Source organism: Pangasianodon hypophthalmus, chromosome 23 (assembly GCF_027358585.1).
Source record: "Pangasianodon hypophthalmus isolate fPanHyp1 chromosome 23, fPanHyp1.pri, whole genome shotgun sequence".
NCBI lineage: Eukaryota > Metazoa > Chordata > Actinopteri > Siluriformes > Pangasiidae > Pangasianodon > Pangasianodon hypophthalmus.
The window spans coordinates 5,169,575-5,185,966 of record NC_069732.1 but is presented as its reverse complement, the minus strand read 5'-3'; the positions used below and the strand labels follow the sequence as shown (position 1 = coordinate 5,185,966).

Genomic DNA, 16,392 nt, shown 5'->3' with positions numbered 1-16,392 from the left:
GAGGCTACAACTAAATACAGAGATGGATAGAAACACAGGCGAGGGTATGGGCACATTTTCAGGTTCACTGATATACATAGGTTCTATATTTATTTTCCCCTGATTGTGAAAATCTCAATTAATGATGTAATTGTTCAGAAAAGATAAAAAAATTACACAAAAAATAAAACCTAAAGCCACCTAAAGCCATGGGGTGGCGCTGTTGCGTCTGATTAGGTTTACATGTAAACTACTCGGACATCACCATGGCAGAAAGTTTCTGTAGTGCGTCTCACGCTGTCACTGAGAGTTTTAGACAATTCTGAAGATTCGTAGTGTTACTATCATTTGTGACGACTTGAGTGTTACAGACTTTGCACAACACTTGATTTGGATTGAGTGGTCAAGCCTTATAATCTGACTTGAATCCAAAAAAAAAGCCAGACTGGAGCATGACAAGTTTTCTTCTGCACAAAGTCGGCCATTTTCTCCTTGCTTAGTTTCTCTGTTTTCAGCATTCATCACTACTACTAAGTGTCTCTAAGCCACGCCCCTAAATTTTACGTGCATCTAGATTAACCATGGTTTTGCAAAGAGCGGCTAGCAATTACACAACCGATGGTTTTATAATGACCTCGTGGGGCATGTTTAAAAACAATAAAAGCCGTATCATTGTAAATGAAGAAGAAAAACAAACCGTGAGTAACATCTCGTACATTTTTTTACCATTTACAAAGAGTAAATTTAAGGATTAAAGGCAAACAGTTTAAAAAAGTGTAAATTCAATAAATAAAAAGGTGAGCTTGCATTAATATTATTCATTTAATACAATCAGTGTAAATGTCACAAGACATCGTGGCAGTGTAAGATCGTGCAGGAAACCGCACAAGCCTATATGACACATCTCTATTAACAAAGCATTAGGTTCTCCTCTCAGCTCTCCAGAGGTTTGTGGCATCTGTTCGCCCTCCATCATCTCCACTTGTGCATCACTGAAAATCAGCCATGACGATCTCCATCTAACCAGCCCTGGCCTCAGAGCTTACAATCTCTCCTATAGACAGCCATAAGCTACACATAAGCAAAAATTATACCTCTCTAATCATCCCCAGTCTCTAAAACACTTAGCTCAGGCTCAACAGATGGAGAGGAGGTGTGTGAAGTGTGTGAGGAAAGGTTACGCACGCTGACGATCCTCTCTGAGGTTCCGGCGCGGGACACGGTGGTGCCGTTGAGCCCCACGAGCGAGGGCAGCGTCTGAGACATCCAGTTGGTGACCATGGCCATGGTGCTGAGCACCGCTCCGATCTTCAGCAGTGGCACGCTCATGGTGCTCACAGCCACCTGGCCTTACCGCCCCCCAGCCCAACCTGCTGAGCCCCTCACCGGGGGCCCACACACTCTCACACACACACACACACTCACGTGAGCGACTCGAGCCTTGCGCACAATACACTCGCACACTTGCGGTAGCCTCTCAACAGCAGGCTGGACGCACAAATGCAGCAGCGAAAGCAGGAGCGGGATCCAGTGGCATCACACTCCGTCAGTCCACCCGGCTCCTGATGTCTAAGAGCGAATGCCAGCGCCTCACACACACACATTCACTCTCTCTCTCTTTCTCTCTCTCCCGCTCTCTCTCTCTCCTCCACCCTTTCTCTCTCTCTCTCTCTCTCTCTTTCAAGATGCAGAGCTGCGCATTGGCTGCCTCCCTATCTCGCTCCCTCACTCTCATCCCCTCCCTCCCTTCTTTCCCTGCTCTCTCCTCGCCTCCCCAGCCGCTTCACGCACACATCCTTTACTCATCTCATTCTGCTTTTTTTGTGAGCAAATGAACAGCAGGAGGCTAAGGGAGTAACGCGCCTCTCGGATCTTCTGCAACAATTAGGCCTGTTTTAAGCCTGGATAAGTCTCACTCACAGCTGTACACATTGGGATTAAAGCTACTGCTATATTAAGCTCATCATGAGCAACGTGTGTGTGTGTGTGTGGCAGAGTCCAAGAGAAGAGTAGGGACAGTAGATAGATAGCTGCTTGAGTATTAATGAAGAAGAAATGTGTGCGCTTCTCTCCTTCTGGACAGTTCATCAATCATATACTCCACCTGACAACTCCGTAATTATTCCGTAATACGGAAAAGCAGTGCAGTGCAGGAGTCTGGCACGAGCATCCTGCCCTCTTCTCCTCTCTCTCATCTGATCTGACTCACACACTCAGGTCACTCTCTCACAGGAAACAGGCTGTCACGCTTGCATGAGTGACTCCAGACGTGTTCATTTAAATGGAACCGAGCATGACGAATAAAACACCGGAATACTTAACGTAGCTCAATTAAGCAGTAATTGTATTTACTACATTGAATACACGTACATGCTTTAACAAAAAGTCATAAAGGACTACAAGCTTAGGTTTCCAGCAATCATCTAATAGGGGCGTGTCCAGGGGGCGGGGCTTAGCTAGTTAAGCACAACTGACCAATATAGCCAGCAGTCAAACAAGTATAAATCCCATTGTATTAGCAAAAATCATGGTATAGTCAACATTTTAGTCTCTATGCATTTGTTTTATTATAGAAATTACTTTTCCAGTGATCATTTGTCTTGGAAGTGGCATGTAAAGCATTAAAAAAGGTTTAACTTCAAATAGTTCGAGAATAACTTGTAATAATGCGCTAATAACTCATAATAACAGCTGATAACTCATAACAACATGCTAATAATGAGACAATAACTCATAATAACAGATAATCACTTGTAATAATTTGCTAATTACTCATCGTAATCACATAATAACTTGAAATAACAAGATAATTTGTATTAATGAACTAACTCGTAATGACATGATAATAATTTCTGTTCGCAAGATAACTTGCAACAACAAGCTAATAACTCGTAGTAACAGTTAGCAACTTGTGAAAGCAAGACAATAACTTGTAATAACAAGAAAAAGAACAAAATAACAAAATAAAGTGCTACTAACTTGTAACAAAGAAATAACTGTATTAACAAGGTGACATCTGAAAATTGGCAGTGAATAATTTGAAATAATGAAAAAACACAGTACTTCAATTTTTATTTATTTTTTTAAAACAACTTGCAGTTCAGGGTTTCTGTACTTGTACATCATAGTTTTGCTGCCTCAAATTATCTTCCTAATAAGTAAACCCCACGAACCAAAGAGCCATATCTCCTCATAACTAGGTAGCTAATGCTAATGACACATTTCTTCTTATAATACTTTTATGGGAAGCCCCGCCCCCAACAACTGGTGCCTTTCTAATAAAGCTGATGATTACAACAGGGATATTCTGCAGATTCACAGATTTCCGACTGTTTCCATATCAAGAAGGAGAGCAACCACGTGTCTTCCAAGTGGGCGGAGTTGACAGTCACTACACTTAAATGATTACACCAGACAATGTTAATGGATTGTGGGGAATTGAAATTGATTAAACATCTCTTCTAGTATAACTGTTCGTCAGGTGCTCGCACCTCATCGCCCTGATCAAGGAGATAAACGTATTAATTGAGTCACTAGCATTTTATTCCACAAGTACCTGCTCACACATAGGCACTAAAAATTAGGCGATTCTTTTTAAAGCATGACTAACACACCGAGTCATTGTCATAAGCGTGGCGCGGCTAGCCAATACACTTGACTTTGGACCTATAAGTTTATACATATGAATTTGACAAAAGGAGATAACTGAAGAATATTAGCTGAAGAATATTAGCTGAAGAATATTAGCTGAAGAATATTAGCTGAAGAGTATTAGCTGAAGAGTATTAGAAGTATTACAGAAGCAGCACTAGAGTCCACTAGATCTGAACAGAGTGCTGCCTCTGTATTCCATTAGGCTTGAATATTAAATTGCTTTAACTTAATATACCTTTAAAGGCTGTAGAAAATCCTATTAGTATGTGACGTAGTTGAGTTAGTCTGACAATAACACAATTAAATTGAGATATCACACAAATTAGGAAGATCCAATGAACCAATGTGTTGCTGGCTCACGGTGCCAGGGTTCGATCCTGAGCTCAGGTTACTCTCTGTGAAGAGTTTTACATGTTCTGCCTGCACATGTGCAGGTTTCCTCCAAAATCCCAAACTGGCTACTTTCCCCAAGGTGTGAATGAGTGTGTGAAGAGTACCCTGGCGTCAAATCTGGAGCGCGATCAGGATAAAGAGCTTACTGAACAAGCATGAATAAATGAATTAATTACTTTCTTATGGCGTGATGGTGAAAAAAACCCCGAAACAAACTTAAAATGTATTCCATTGGTACTGGTGGAGCAAAAAACAAAAGTAAACACCAACAAAGTCACAAGAGCACTGTAGATATTCCAGGCAAAACACTGCACATTTTATTCAGAGCTGATCAGCCACGTCTTTGTTTTAACTCCAACCAATCAGAAGCTGCACCTGTTTCCACTCGTTTAATCAACTGGTCTTTCTGATTATTAGCACGGCTTCAGCTTTTCATTCCAACCAAATAGGAGCTCTCGGAAACATCATCCAATCAGAGCAACAATCTAACAGAAAACACGTCCACCTTCATTTCTTCGTTAAAAATACAGTACGTATTTCTTTTTTGTCTTTATTGTATGAATTACACAATGTCCTTACAGCTTTTTCATCATTTTAAACAATGCTAACGTTGACATGTCCAATCAAGGACATCTCACGTAAACAGTAAGAAGATAAACAAATACAATAATGAACCAAACTATAACCACCATCAGAGTATCACCTATTTCAAGTACTTTGTTATAAAATTGTTGCAGGTTTTTAAGGTATTGACTCAAATGGCAGAACTTTCATATTGCAAAGTTCTAAAAATGAAGTTCAGCAACTTGGTAAATATAATTAAATTTGATTTTTTGAAGCATTTTTGCTGCTACATAATGAGCTGATAATTTTTTTTTGGCACATCAACATTAGTTCTAGCTCTCTTGGCATGCTGATGTGATGCACAACAGTGAATTATTAATCAATGCCCGAACAGATCTAATTTTCTTGTGCTCTTGGGCATTTTTAAGCCTAAAATAAAGGGCTTTGTCTTTGCCAGTTATTATTCTCATCGAGTGATGAATCTCTTTTATGATTTCACTTGTGGACAGCGGGACGTGCTTCGCGGGGACACATCTTTTGCAATCGAGATGAAATCAAAACTGACAACTGCTAGACAGCCAGTCTTATAATACTCTAATCCCGAAGGACAAGATGGGAAAAACGTGCTGTACTGGACTCCAGCTTTTTCCAGGAGCAGAGCCGGAGTCTTGTGGATTAGAGTGATTAGTTCACCTGTTTTCCTCATTGATCTAGAGCGACATTGCCATCCGGTGGCAAGAATGCAGTACTGCTACCAACAGATATCCTCCTCGTGGTTTGTCTCAGCAACTGTTGCTTGGCAGCAAACAGGATTTCTAAAAGCATCACAGCAATGTAAGCACCATTACATAGCCAAGCATCTCTCATTCTGAAGAGTAAACAATATCTCTGCTAAAAAAAAACTACTAAAACATATACATCAGAAATGATCTGGAGACCTCATGGACTTGTATAGCAATGCAGATTAAGAAGCTACATGTGAATCTATACATAAGGGGTGTCTAAACTTATTCACAAAGGGTTAGTGTGGATGGAGATTTGCTTTCAAAACAACCAGGAGCCACATGTGAGGATAAGATTGCACCATAATATAATAGCTAATCTACTTTTGGAAAAAAAATAAAAAACACTACTGGCAAATGGTAAAGAATTACAAGATTAGAACAGGAAACAAGTTCTCACTTTGATTATCAGCATCTTCCATGTTTTGTCTCGATCTCATCACCTGAGGTAAAAGTCAATCACGAGCCCCAAGGAGATAATCGCTGGGTTGTTCACTCACCTCTGTTCTGTTGGCTAACTTTCTTGTTATTAACTTCTTTTTATTCAGTCATTTAAACATGTTAAAAGTTTGTCCATTGTCATCTGTACAGAGTGCATAAGCGCTCTTCTCTGTTTTGATGATGATGATGATGATGATGCGACTGCGCAGGAGGATAGCAGACATTTTGGCAGCCGCTATCTTCTAACAAACTTACATTCATTTCCCTCAGGCATGTAGCTACCCAGAAACCTGATCAAATTGTGAGGAAATCAGACTTAGCTAGCGAGGTTTTAGGCATCTTTAATCAGTATTTAAGTCTGTGATTGTTAAACTGGCTCTTTATCCAACATGATCTTTGCAGAAAGTCATGGCAAAGTTAGAAACAAACCTAAATATGAACATTTCCACACCATTTTGATCAAATATATTTATGTTGTCAAGAAGAAGAGAAAAAAAAATCTCATTTTCAGTAATTATTCAATGAGCCAATCATGTGGAAGCAGCACAAGGCATTAAATCATGCAGATACAGATCAAGAGCTTCAGTTAATGTTCACATCAAACATCAGAATGGGGGAAAATAGTGATCTCTGTGACTTTAACCATGGCATGGATGTGGGGGCCAGACAGGCTGGTTTGAGAATTTCAGAAACTGCTGATCTCCTGGGATTTTCACACACACCAGTCGGCAGTCCTGTGGGCGGAAATGCCGTGTTGATGAGAGAGACCAGAGGAGAACTGTCAGACTAGTTTGAGCAGACATAAAGGCTCCGGTAACTCAAATAAGCACTTTTTATAACCGTAGTGAGCAGAAACGCATCTCAGAATGCACAACACACATCAGGTTCCACTCCTGTCAGCCAAGAACAGGAATGTGAGCTGTGCTACAGATGGGCAGAGACTCACCCAAACTGGACAGCTGAAAATTGGAAAGAGACCAGGTGACATTTTTCCAATCTACAACTGCACTATGATAAAGCTTTATGACGGTTTAAATAGCAAAATAACATTACTACAGTGTCATATCACAAACTGTGCAATGATCCAAAAATCCTAATAGATTCAAACTATACATTCAAGTTATTTATATTTATTATAGACCAGCGTGTTATTAAATTATTAGATTTAAATTAGTAATTCAATTCATGAGGCCAGTTAAATAGAATAACAATAAGAAGTAAATAATAAATACAATAACTTTGTGATTTCTACCAAAAAAAAAAAAAAAATCATAGACCCCTTGTTGTTAGATGTTACATACTTTCTTTTAAAGGTGCAGTGTGTAATTTTTATAGCCCTCTGATGACTGGGAAGTGAACTGCATTAAAAAAAAAAAAAAAAAAAAAAAAAAAAAACAGACCTGACCTTTTTTACTAAAAAAAAACAGTGTATGCCATGTGAAAGATAAGGAAAAGAATCAGAGCAAAGCAGCAGTCTTCATGCTGGGGGAAGAGTAAATTTCAGGGCCAGAAAAACATATAACAGAAGATCCAAGAGGATAATGCAAGATATTTTTAAAATTGCATTATTATATTTATGTCTTGAAATGTTGATTAGAAATATGACAGGGAATGAAAACGCAAAGCGAAAACGCACAATGTTTTTCACTGAATATCACTCAAACAAAATCACTCAATTCTTTTCGAGTGAAAACGTTATTAAGGTTATTTGAAGAAAGTATAGCCTAACACAAAGCAGTTTCCCCAACAGGTCTAAATTCCTGTCCAGAATTCATCACTTCCTGAATGCCTCTTTACAAGAATATATAATGTTAGATAGCCGGAGAGGGCAGGAAAATCTGCGTAGCAAGTGTTTCTCCTACAATTCTGCAAGCAACAAATGACACTGCAAAGTAGAAGGATGCTAAAAATAAATGCATGTTTCTGGTTAAATGCAGTATTTGGTTTTATTTATACTCCTGGCTTCCTATAATCAGTGTAGGCTGTCATATATATATATATTAAAAAAACGCTATTAACTGTTATTTTATTTCATTTTAACCGGATTCCAGATAAAGGAGGAGGAGTGAAAAGCTGGAGCAGGAATGTACAAAAGTTCAGAACAAAACAAAATGATAAATAAATCATTACTAATCCCTGAAACAGGTTTAAGCACTTAATTGTGTTTGTAACCCTGACAGTGTTACTGTATTCAGTGTTCCCACACATTTATCGATCATCTACTATTTTACGAGAAGAAAACAACATTTAGAATAACTCATGAAATGGCAGTAAAACTTATTCACTTTTGTGCTGAATTTATTTCACGAGGCTGTTTAAAGGTAATAAGGTTCCACATTGTAAAGCAGCTGTTCATTCTCTGGCCACCAGAGGGCACTCATGTGCAGCAAATACACCCTACACCTCACACACCCTTATGGAAAAGCTTACAGTCTGTAATCATGATCAGTCTCAGCACGGATCAAATACGCATTCGTAAAATAATTGCCCCAGTTCTGAGAGAACGGGGTGTAATTATAGCTGTCTATACTTCATTAAGCGGTGGAGTGTGTGCTAGAGGGTGGATGGAGGAGTCACATGGTGGTTGTGTTGTAGTCACATCTGTATGCAGCTCCACGGCTGTGTGCTCCACCGCACTCAGCTCAGCTCGGCTGTGTGAGCTGTAGCCATGGCAAAATGGCAGATTGTGTCTCACACACACACACACACAAACACACACACCCTGCAGGCCCCTCACTCTGCTATTTCAGGCCACAGCCATCGCATCTTCATTTAATAATTTGCTCATTTCCTCACATGCTGATTCTAACATACACACATAGATCCAAGTACAGTTTTAGGCCAAAAATGCACAAGCACACATCTGTTCAAACGTTCCGTCTTATCGAGCGCTCATCCACTTAATCAGAAGCATCTATTAAAAATTCTGTGGTGGTATAAGCCTGCAGGGCTTTAGCTTTAAAAAGCATTTTTAATCAGTTCCTATTGGGTGAACTTCAGCCGACCTGAGAGCGCAATGCAGACAATGACATCTGGGTGGCAGCAAAGAGTAACGCTATTCCAAAACAAACAAATATGGACGTGTGCTCATTAAGGACAGAGTTACAATACACACCTTCTCTGTTACCCACATTCACCTATACTGCTAAAGCAATGAAAATACTTTCATGGTGCTACTCAGATAACCCTGATTCATATTGATATTGTATTAGAATTAAAGGTGCAGTCTGTAATTTTTAAACATGTCTCTAGCTCTGTAATTTCAAAAGATACCACACCAAAACACACATTTAGATTAGCGCTATGCAATGGATCTGGCTTTGTTTTTCCTTTTAAGGCTTCTGTTTGCATTTTTCTGGCCCAGAAATTAGCACTCTTTTTTTTTTTTTTTTTGTATCATCAAAGACAAAAAGGTTTACTTAGCCTTACTGACAGAAAATGAAGAACTGAACAGTTATCACTTAAATCTTATCATCTGCTGCAGGCATCACGTTGGTTTTGGTGGGCGCCATGACTTTTTCTTATTCACACTTCCACAAAGGAAAGTTGGGGCTCGCAGAAAAATATTAAGAATGTTAAAAAGTAAATACGACATTGTGATGGCGCTCACCTTGTTATTACAATATTTCCGACAGTGTTAGATTGCTTTGGGGAATCATCTGATTGTTTAGATTTGTCTCTTTATGGCTTCATTCCTAATCTGCACATAACTGAGCAAATCTAAAGTGAAATGTTGCTTATAGCGCTGTCACTTTCCATGTCAGCAGACTTTGATTATGACTACGATAGCACAATTCCAATAACTGACTATGTTGTTCTTCTTTCGGCTGCTCCTGTTAGGGGTCACTGGACTGCATATATGATTTGGCACAGTTTTTACGCCGGATGCACTTCCTGATGCAACCCTAGCCCCGGTTTTATCCGGGCTTGGGACCGGCACTGTTGCACACAACATCAGCGGCTGGGGTCAGTTCCCTGGCCGGGAATCAAGCCCGGGCGCAGTGGTGTTAGCGCTGAAGCCTAACTACTAGTCTTCCAGGGACCCTCCAATAACTGACTATAATTGTAGCATTTATTTTTTCTTAATAGCATTGATTCCCGAAATTTGCTAATCAGTTTGTTTTGTCTAATATGTGATATACATGTCATTCCAAGCTGCTAAAACCTCAAAAAAACATGCGTACATGAATATTTTTCCTTGCAAACTTATGGACCAATGGCGAGAGGGTTGGATAAATCAATAGTCGGCGCATTCAGGACAAGCAGATTGTGTTTGGGCCGTCATTTGTTTTTTTGCAATCAGCTCTGCAAGGCGCTGGTATAACAGTCAACAGCACTTATTTTTTCCCCTTTTCTTCCAGCTAGCAGCCAGAGAAAGGAAAAAAAACTCTTTAAATTGTAAACCTGAGACTCAAAATATGGGATAAGTCCTTGGGTTTTGTTTTGACATCTCCATCATCTTCAATTTGACGACTGCAGGTACAACAGTAGGTTTCCTTCCTAACAGCTCAGATATGTCCTGACAACTCGCTTTCACAGCTGTAAAACAAACGTGCTTGTTTTGGCCTTTGGTCGCTTTCTTTTTCACATTTTTCTTTCTTTCTTTTTTTTTTAAAGCAAGACTTGTGCTTGGTTTACAGCAGTTTTATTTGGATAACTTTGCAAGGACACAGATTTCATTATGAACTGCGGAATTATAGGCAATAAAGTGAAAATAACATGAAGAATCATATATAAAATGAATAACATGCACAATGAGTTATATTTTGAAATACACAGGTATGTAAATATATATTTTTAAATTCATTTTCTAAAGTACTGCATTCCTTGTCACGGTAGCCTATCCCAGATCTGGAGCCTATCCCAGGAACACCGGGCACGTGAGGTGGAAGGAAACCGGAGAACCCAGAGAAAGCCCACATGGACACAGGGAGTACATGTGAAACTCCGCACAGAGAGTAACCCATAAATAAAGATTTCTTGAAATAAACTTTCCTTGAGTAGTGCATTTTCTGAAAATTCTTAAAAATTATTGGCACCCAACAATAATATTGTATCATTTGACTCTTGAAGGGTGCCAATAATTCTGGAGTAGACTGTGTGACCGAGTTAAACACTGAATGCTTACATGCAGTGCAGCTACTGGAGTGTTGGCAGAATTGCTGAAATGCTTTGCTGTTTGTGTTACAGTTTTTTTTAAAAAAAAAAAAGCTTTGTTTATTATTTTTATTAGTTTGTAATTATTATTAAGAATCTTTCAGTAAACCCTGGACAGTCTGTTTTGGGACCCTTGGAATTGAATTTGTGTGAATTTATCTGTAGGAACACAGCCACTGTAGCATGTCACACATGCTAACCTTGCTGACAAAGAAAAGCTAGCAAGAATCCGAGCTAGCATGAATCACTGACTCATCCTGAGAGCTTTCATTCATTGTTAGGAAAGTTAGCTTTTAAGATATAAAGTACAATGAACAGTAGTGGATGCTTCATCTCTCTCACACACTGCTATCTTAACACCAGCACTTAGCCAGTGATTTCTGCAGACTGCTGCTCTTGATAAAAACAGTCCTCTCAGCACACAGCTGCTACTCGATATTCCAGATGTAAGCACAATACGGCTCACCCACAATGCAGTTCAAGCACCGTCACACGAGCAAAGCAGCTGCAGGGATTTCTGTGTGTCATATGTGAGGATGAAAACACTTGGAGGTGTGCTGTTCTAGAAAAATAATCAAATCAACAGCAGGGTTGTGTGATGTGGCCTGACGTAAGAGCGGAGTCACTGCTTCCACCCTGAAGTTGATTAATTTCCAATAACAGCATGTCACCACAGCAATTTGCCAACGCTAACATATAGAAAATGAATCAACACCTTCTGACCAATCATATTCGAGAATTCAACAGAGCTATAGTATAAAGTCACTAGATATTGTATCAATGATCAGCCATATTGCATATATGGAGCCCATGCTATTAGATCCCAGTCCATGCATTATTCATTGTTGTGTATTTTTTATCAAAACTGATTCATCTTGCCAAGTAGCTAATTATTCTCTTCTTGATGTGTTAGCAGTACTGTACTAGTTCCCCAAGGCTGGACCAGAGATTCACTGGTATAAATACACCGAAACCAGTAGCATGGACTGGGAGAGAGCACCACATAATGACATTGATTTAACGCCAAATGTTTTGGGAATCAAAAAGTAGAATCCATAAACAGGATCACGCCCTCATGTCGAAACAGGAGCAAAGTTCAAGCATTTTTTTTTTTTTGACTGAGAAAACCACATAACTGAGATCTAAATATCTACACATGGAACATACAAATACTATGAAAAGTTCCCCCAAATAATGTATGTTTATAAATCGTATATTATTATTATTATTATTATTATTATTATTATCAGGGGGCCAAGCACTGAATTTGTTTCACAAATAGTTGCTTATATGTTTTCTTATTATTCTTAATATACTATTATTTTTAAACTGTTTTTTTTTTTATTTCTCCTACAGATTTTGTCACCCAACAGGAAATGAGGGCAATGCTTTTATATATTGACACCAAATTTGCCACATATGTTTATCAGAATGACTTAATGTTAAGAAACAATTTTTGAGTTCATTTGCAACTTGGGAAGGCTACTGAAAACAGGAAGTGATGCAATATTTCAGCATCGGCTTGGTGTTTTCCCTTCAAATTTATCATATCTCTCATCGGGAACAATGCTGATAGTCGCAGTGGCTTTTGTTCTTCCTACATCGCTAAGGGCCAGGGCCAAATTATTATTATAAATGATTTGTATTAATTTGTATTACAAAGAATACGGTCTTAAATTGACTCCGTATTACATAAGCTGATGGTGTCTGGAGTTACATACTGTTTGAAACCTGCAAAGACATTTGAAAGACATAAAACTTAAACATCATCAGTAAAGGTATTCTGCTAATTTTTCAGGAAAACACTAACAGGAAACATGACATAAAAAAAACCCAATGCTCATTGAAAACTAAGCAACACAGACTGAAACTGAAAAACCACACCATATAGTATATTTAAACAAAGGAGTATTACTTTTTTTAACCATTTTATTATTTGCATGAATAAAGCTCAAGGTTAATAAACTGACTTTCAAAACGTCAACATAATAAATCAAATGTATGCAAAACATGAAGTCTCCAGCCCACGGACAAAAAAATGTTCACGCAATTTTTGTGAAAACTGCTATACAAATAACATTGAACTGAACTGAAAACCACAGACCTGGCAACCCTGGCTAATACTGTACAGCCAGGTCAACTTGCATTTCAACCCAACTTAAATTTTTTGAATATGGCTTTTAAGAAAAGATATTGTCAGAAAGCAGCGTTACAGAAATCCAGAAGATTTAGATCCCTAATAAACAAATCAGAGGTGACAGAGGCAAACCTCCACAAGGAAGAAACCGGGAGAAGAAACAGACTCAGGAGTGGAACCCATTCTCTTCTGGGTGATAGTGCGATACAGAAAAGGAGTGTTATAGTTTGAAATCTTGAATAAATAACAAGAAACAAAAGGACACTTAATAACCCCGTCACCCCACCAAAATACCCCACCAATTATGGAAGATTTTTTTTTTCGGTGGTTTTTACAGGTTGTAGGTGGAAATTACAAGTTACAACTTCGCCTCGAATGCAGCATAACCGTCGAGCAGTAAGAATGCTATTCTACAACTGTGTACTATAAAGATAAGTGTGTTTACTGGATGTTCAGTATGAGCCGATTGTGAATAAGAGTCCTGGGATGAGCATAGGACAGTCTTTATGATTACAGCAGCAGTTCTTATGTACAGAGCTCCAGTATCCAGGTGAGATTATGAACTGAGGCAAGGTGCGTTTTTCCCCCCTCAGTGGTCTGAGTATCAGAATAATGTTTAATGGAATATTGTGAACAAAGAATTGTGTTATCATTGCATACTTGTTTTGGCTCACACTTGCGAGGCCTGCTACATTTTCAGACCTCAGCCTGTTTTTCTGTGTTTTTTCTGAAGGTGTGAAGATAGTCAAATCCACACCGACCCCCTGCCACGAAACTAATTACTGCACTCGCATTCATCTCACCACTTATTATTACTGTGATCACCTATGTACCTTGACCACCTAATTACATCCCCAACTAATTCAATAGTGACACTGGTGACCTCTCCAAATCTTCTTGATAAAACAGGGTTTTTTTCCGTGTTGAAAGGAAAAAAACACCCCCTCACTTTAGTCCAGCTTCAGACAGCAAAGTGAGTGTCTTCAGCCTGAGTGAGAAGCGGATGTGAGAGAAATCCATTTGGTTAATTGGTTTTCCCAGACACGACTCGACTCCTGCTCCGCTCCTAGATTTGGGCTCGTCAATATTTTTTGGGAATAATTATCTCCTCTGTTCAAACCGGAGCGAAAGCTATGAGCTGCGGCAGCTTTGGATCTTTTAAAAATCCAGCTACATTGTAAATCCCACACGCTGATGAAATGAAGCCTCTATTTGTAAACGTTTACGCTCGCACCACAGCGCATACAGCGTTGTGTACTCCTTCATGTGGTGTACTTTTATATTCCATTTAGCTTAACCATGAATTAGAGCTGGCCCATGAATAGCAGAAAATGAACCCCACATTGTGTTATTAGTGAGAAAGTGTGAAAGCTGGTGTGAGTGAGGTGTAAATCACAGCTATAAGCTCAGAGTAACATGTAATAAGATTATTATGTAATTATGCTGAGTGTAAACACTTTTTTTTTTCCCAAGGATGAAACAGCTGTTATGAAACACCATCTTGTGCATCATATCTCATCCATCTGTTAACGGTTTTAAAGCTCTAAAAGGATGACTCAAAACCATTTCGACTCCTGGAAATTCTAACATGCAGTATTTACAAAGCACAAAATAATATTTTAGTTCGCATGATCCCTCCATGCTTACTTTTACAAACATGGTTCCTCAAGGGTTTCTTTGGACAATTTAAGTAATTTTTATTTGGCAGATAAAGAAACACTGTCATAGATTCTTGAAGGGTTTTAAAAAATTTTTTCCTCAAAATGTATATGATTACATATATAATTTCCTTATTATATAAAATTTATTTTACCCCATTCTCTCCTGATTTTACCACTTTTTGTACACCAGCTACCAATTCACACACACACACACACACACACACACACACACACACACACACACCACGTTTAATTATAAAGTAGTCTACTATGTTAATGCATTTATTTTAATTACAATATCTTTCATTTATACTGATGCACCATTTCACCTGCTAATGTGTTACATTTTAATCATAACCACATCCCACATACATATGCAATAGACCATGCATTCGCTATTTGCATTTAAAAATGCTCCAGGTTAATAATTTGACTTGCAAAACATTGATATAATGACTATAATGTATGCAAAATGTCCAAGCAATAATACATGGACAAAATATCTAGTTCATTAATTCATATGAAGTCTAAACTGTGACTATTGAACACCAGCTACCAAAATGGGAGGGTGAAGACTAACACATGCTTTACATATACATTATATATACATATATATATAATGTGAAGGACCTTGGAATGCTGTACAGAACAGATGCTTCATGACCTATTAAAGCAGTGCTTCAGTAAGTTGGCTGAGAGATAATGTGGAGAAAAAGCCAATAAGCAAAGAAAAGATAAGAATCCAGGTGCTGGATTCACACACACACACACACACACACCAAGGCCAAAAAGAACTTGCTGACCCAGAGGAAAGATATTATATGGTAAACCCCCAGAGTTTCAGAGGAGAGAAAGGAGGCCCAAGCTGATCTTAAACCTATATTGTATAAAACACTGAGCACTTACTTTAGACTGTATGAAGTGAGAGAAAGACTGGAGAGGAAGGAGTAGATGAAGTCATTGAAGTCAAAGAAGTCATGCATGTGTTTGACCACGTGTTTATCGCATCATCTGCATGAGGCTCATTCAGCCTATAAGAACTCTTTAGATAACGGTTAGACTATGTTTATTCATTAAATAATCCTCATGGAGCGATGCAGGCTGAATAGACCAATCAGGATAAGCCAGGGGTACGTTGTACAACAAAAATCACGAGCCCAGACTGATGGCGTAAGCAGAACGTAGTCATTCTCTTTAATCGCAGCTCTGTCAGAGGATCTTCATTCAAGATTTTATTGAGATCATCTTGTACAAAGGCATCTTAAAAGGCCATTGTAATCGCATAGTCTAAAACCAGCTTGAGGTCACAAGGCATATGAAGAGGAGCAGTAGCTTCCTCAAATGCATATAAAAAATAGAGAAGAGTCTCCTGTCCATTTCCTAATAATGTCTTCAAATAATTAAAAAAAAAAAAACCTTTTCATGTGGACTATATTCAGATAATTACCAGAAAATATTATACAGAGTCACACTGAACTCTATGAACTGCTACCTATTAAATCCGGCTTCACACCACAACCTCCGTGGGTTTAACGGCGCTGTCTACTGGGAACCTCCATTCAGACCCAGCGTGTAGACGTACAATTAGACGTGAGCACTAGTTACAGTCGTTTAGTCCTGCAGG

The 16,392-nt window shown here is 38.7% G+C and overlaps 1 protein-coding gene across 2 annotated transcripts in view; it reads right to left on the bottom strand.

Annotated features, from left to right (window-relative positions):
* Window positions 1-16,392, bottom strand: part of olfm2a (olfactomedin 2a) — a 111,232-nt gene that overhangs the window by 46,675 nt on the left and 48,165 nt on the right. The window contains exon 1 of one of the 2 annotated variants that reach the window (XM_026945957.3): window positions 1,165-1,679. The exons of the other annotated variant lie outside the window; for it this stretch is intronic. Coding sequence (XP_026801758.1) covers window positions 1,165-1,308 — 144 coding nt within the window. The 5' untranslated portion in view covers window positions 1,309-1,679. Of the gene's footprint in view, window positions 1-1,164; window positions 1,680-16,392 lie in introns of those variants that run through there. 2 annotated transcript variants of the gene reach the window in all.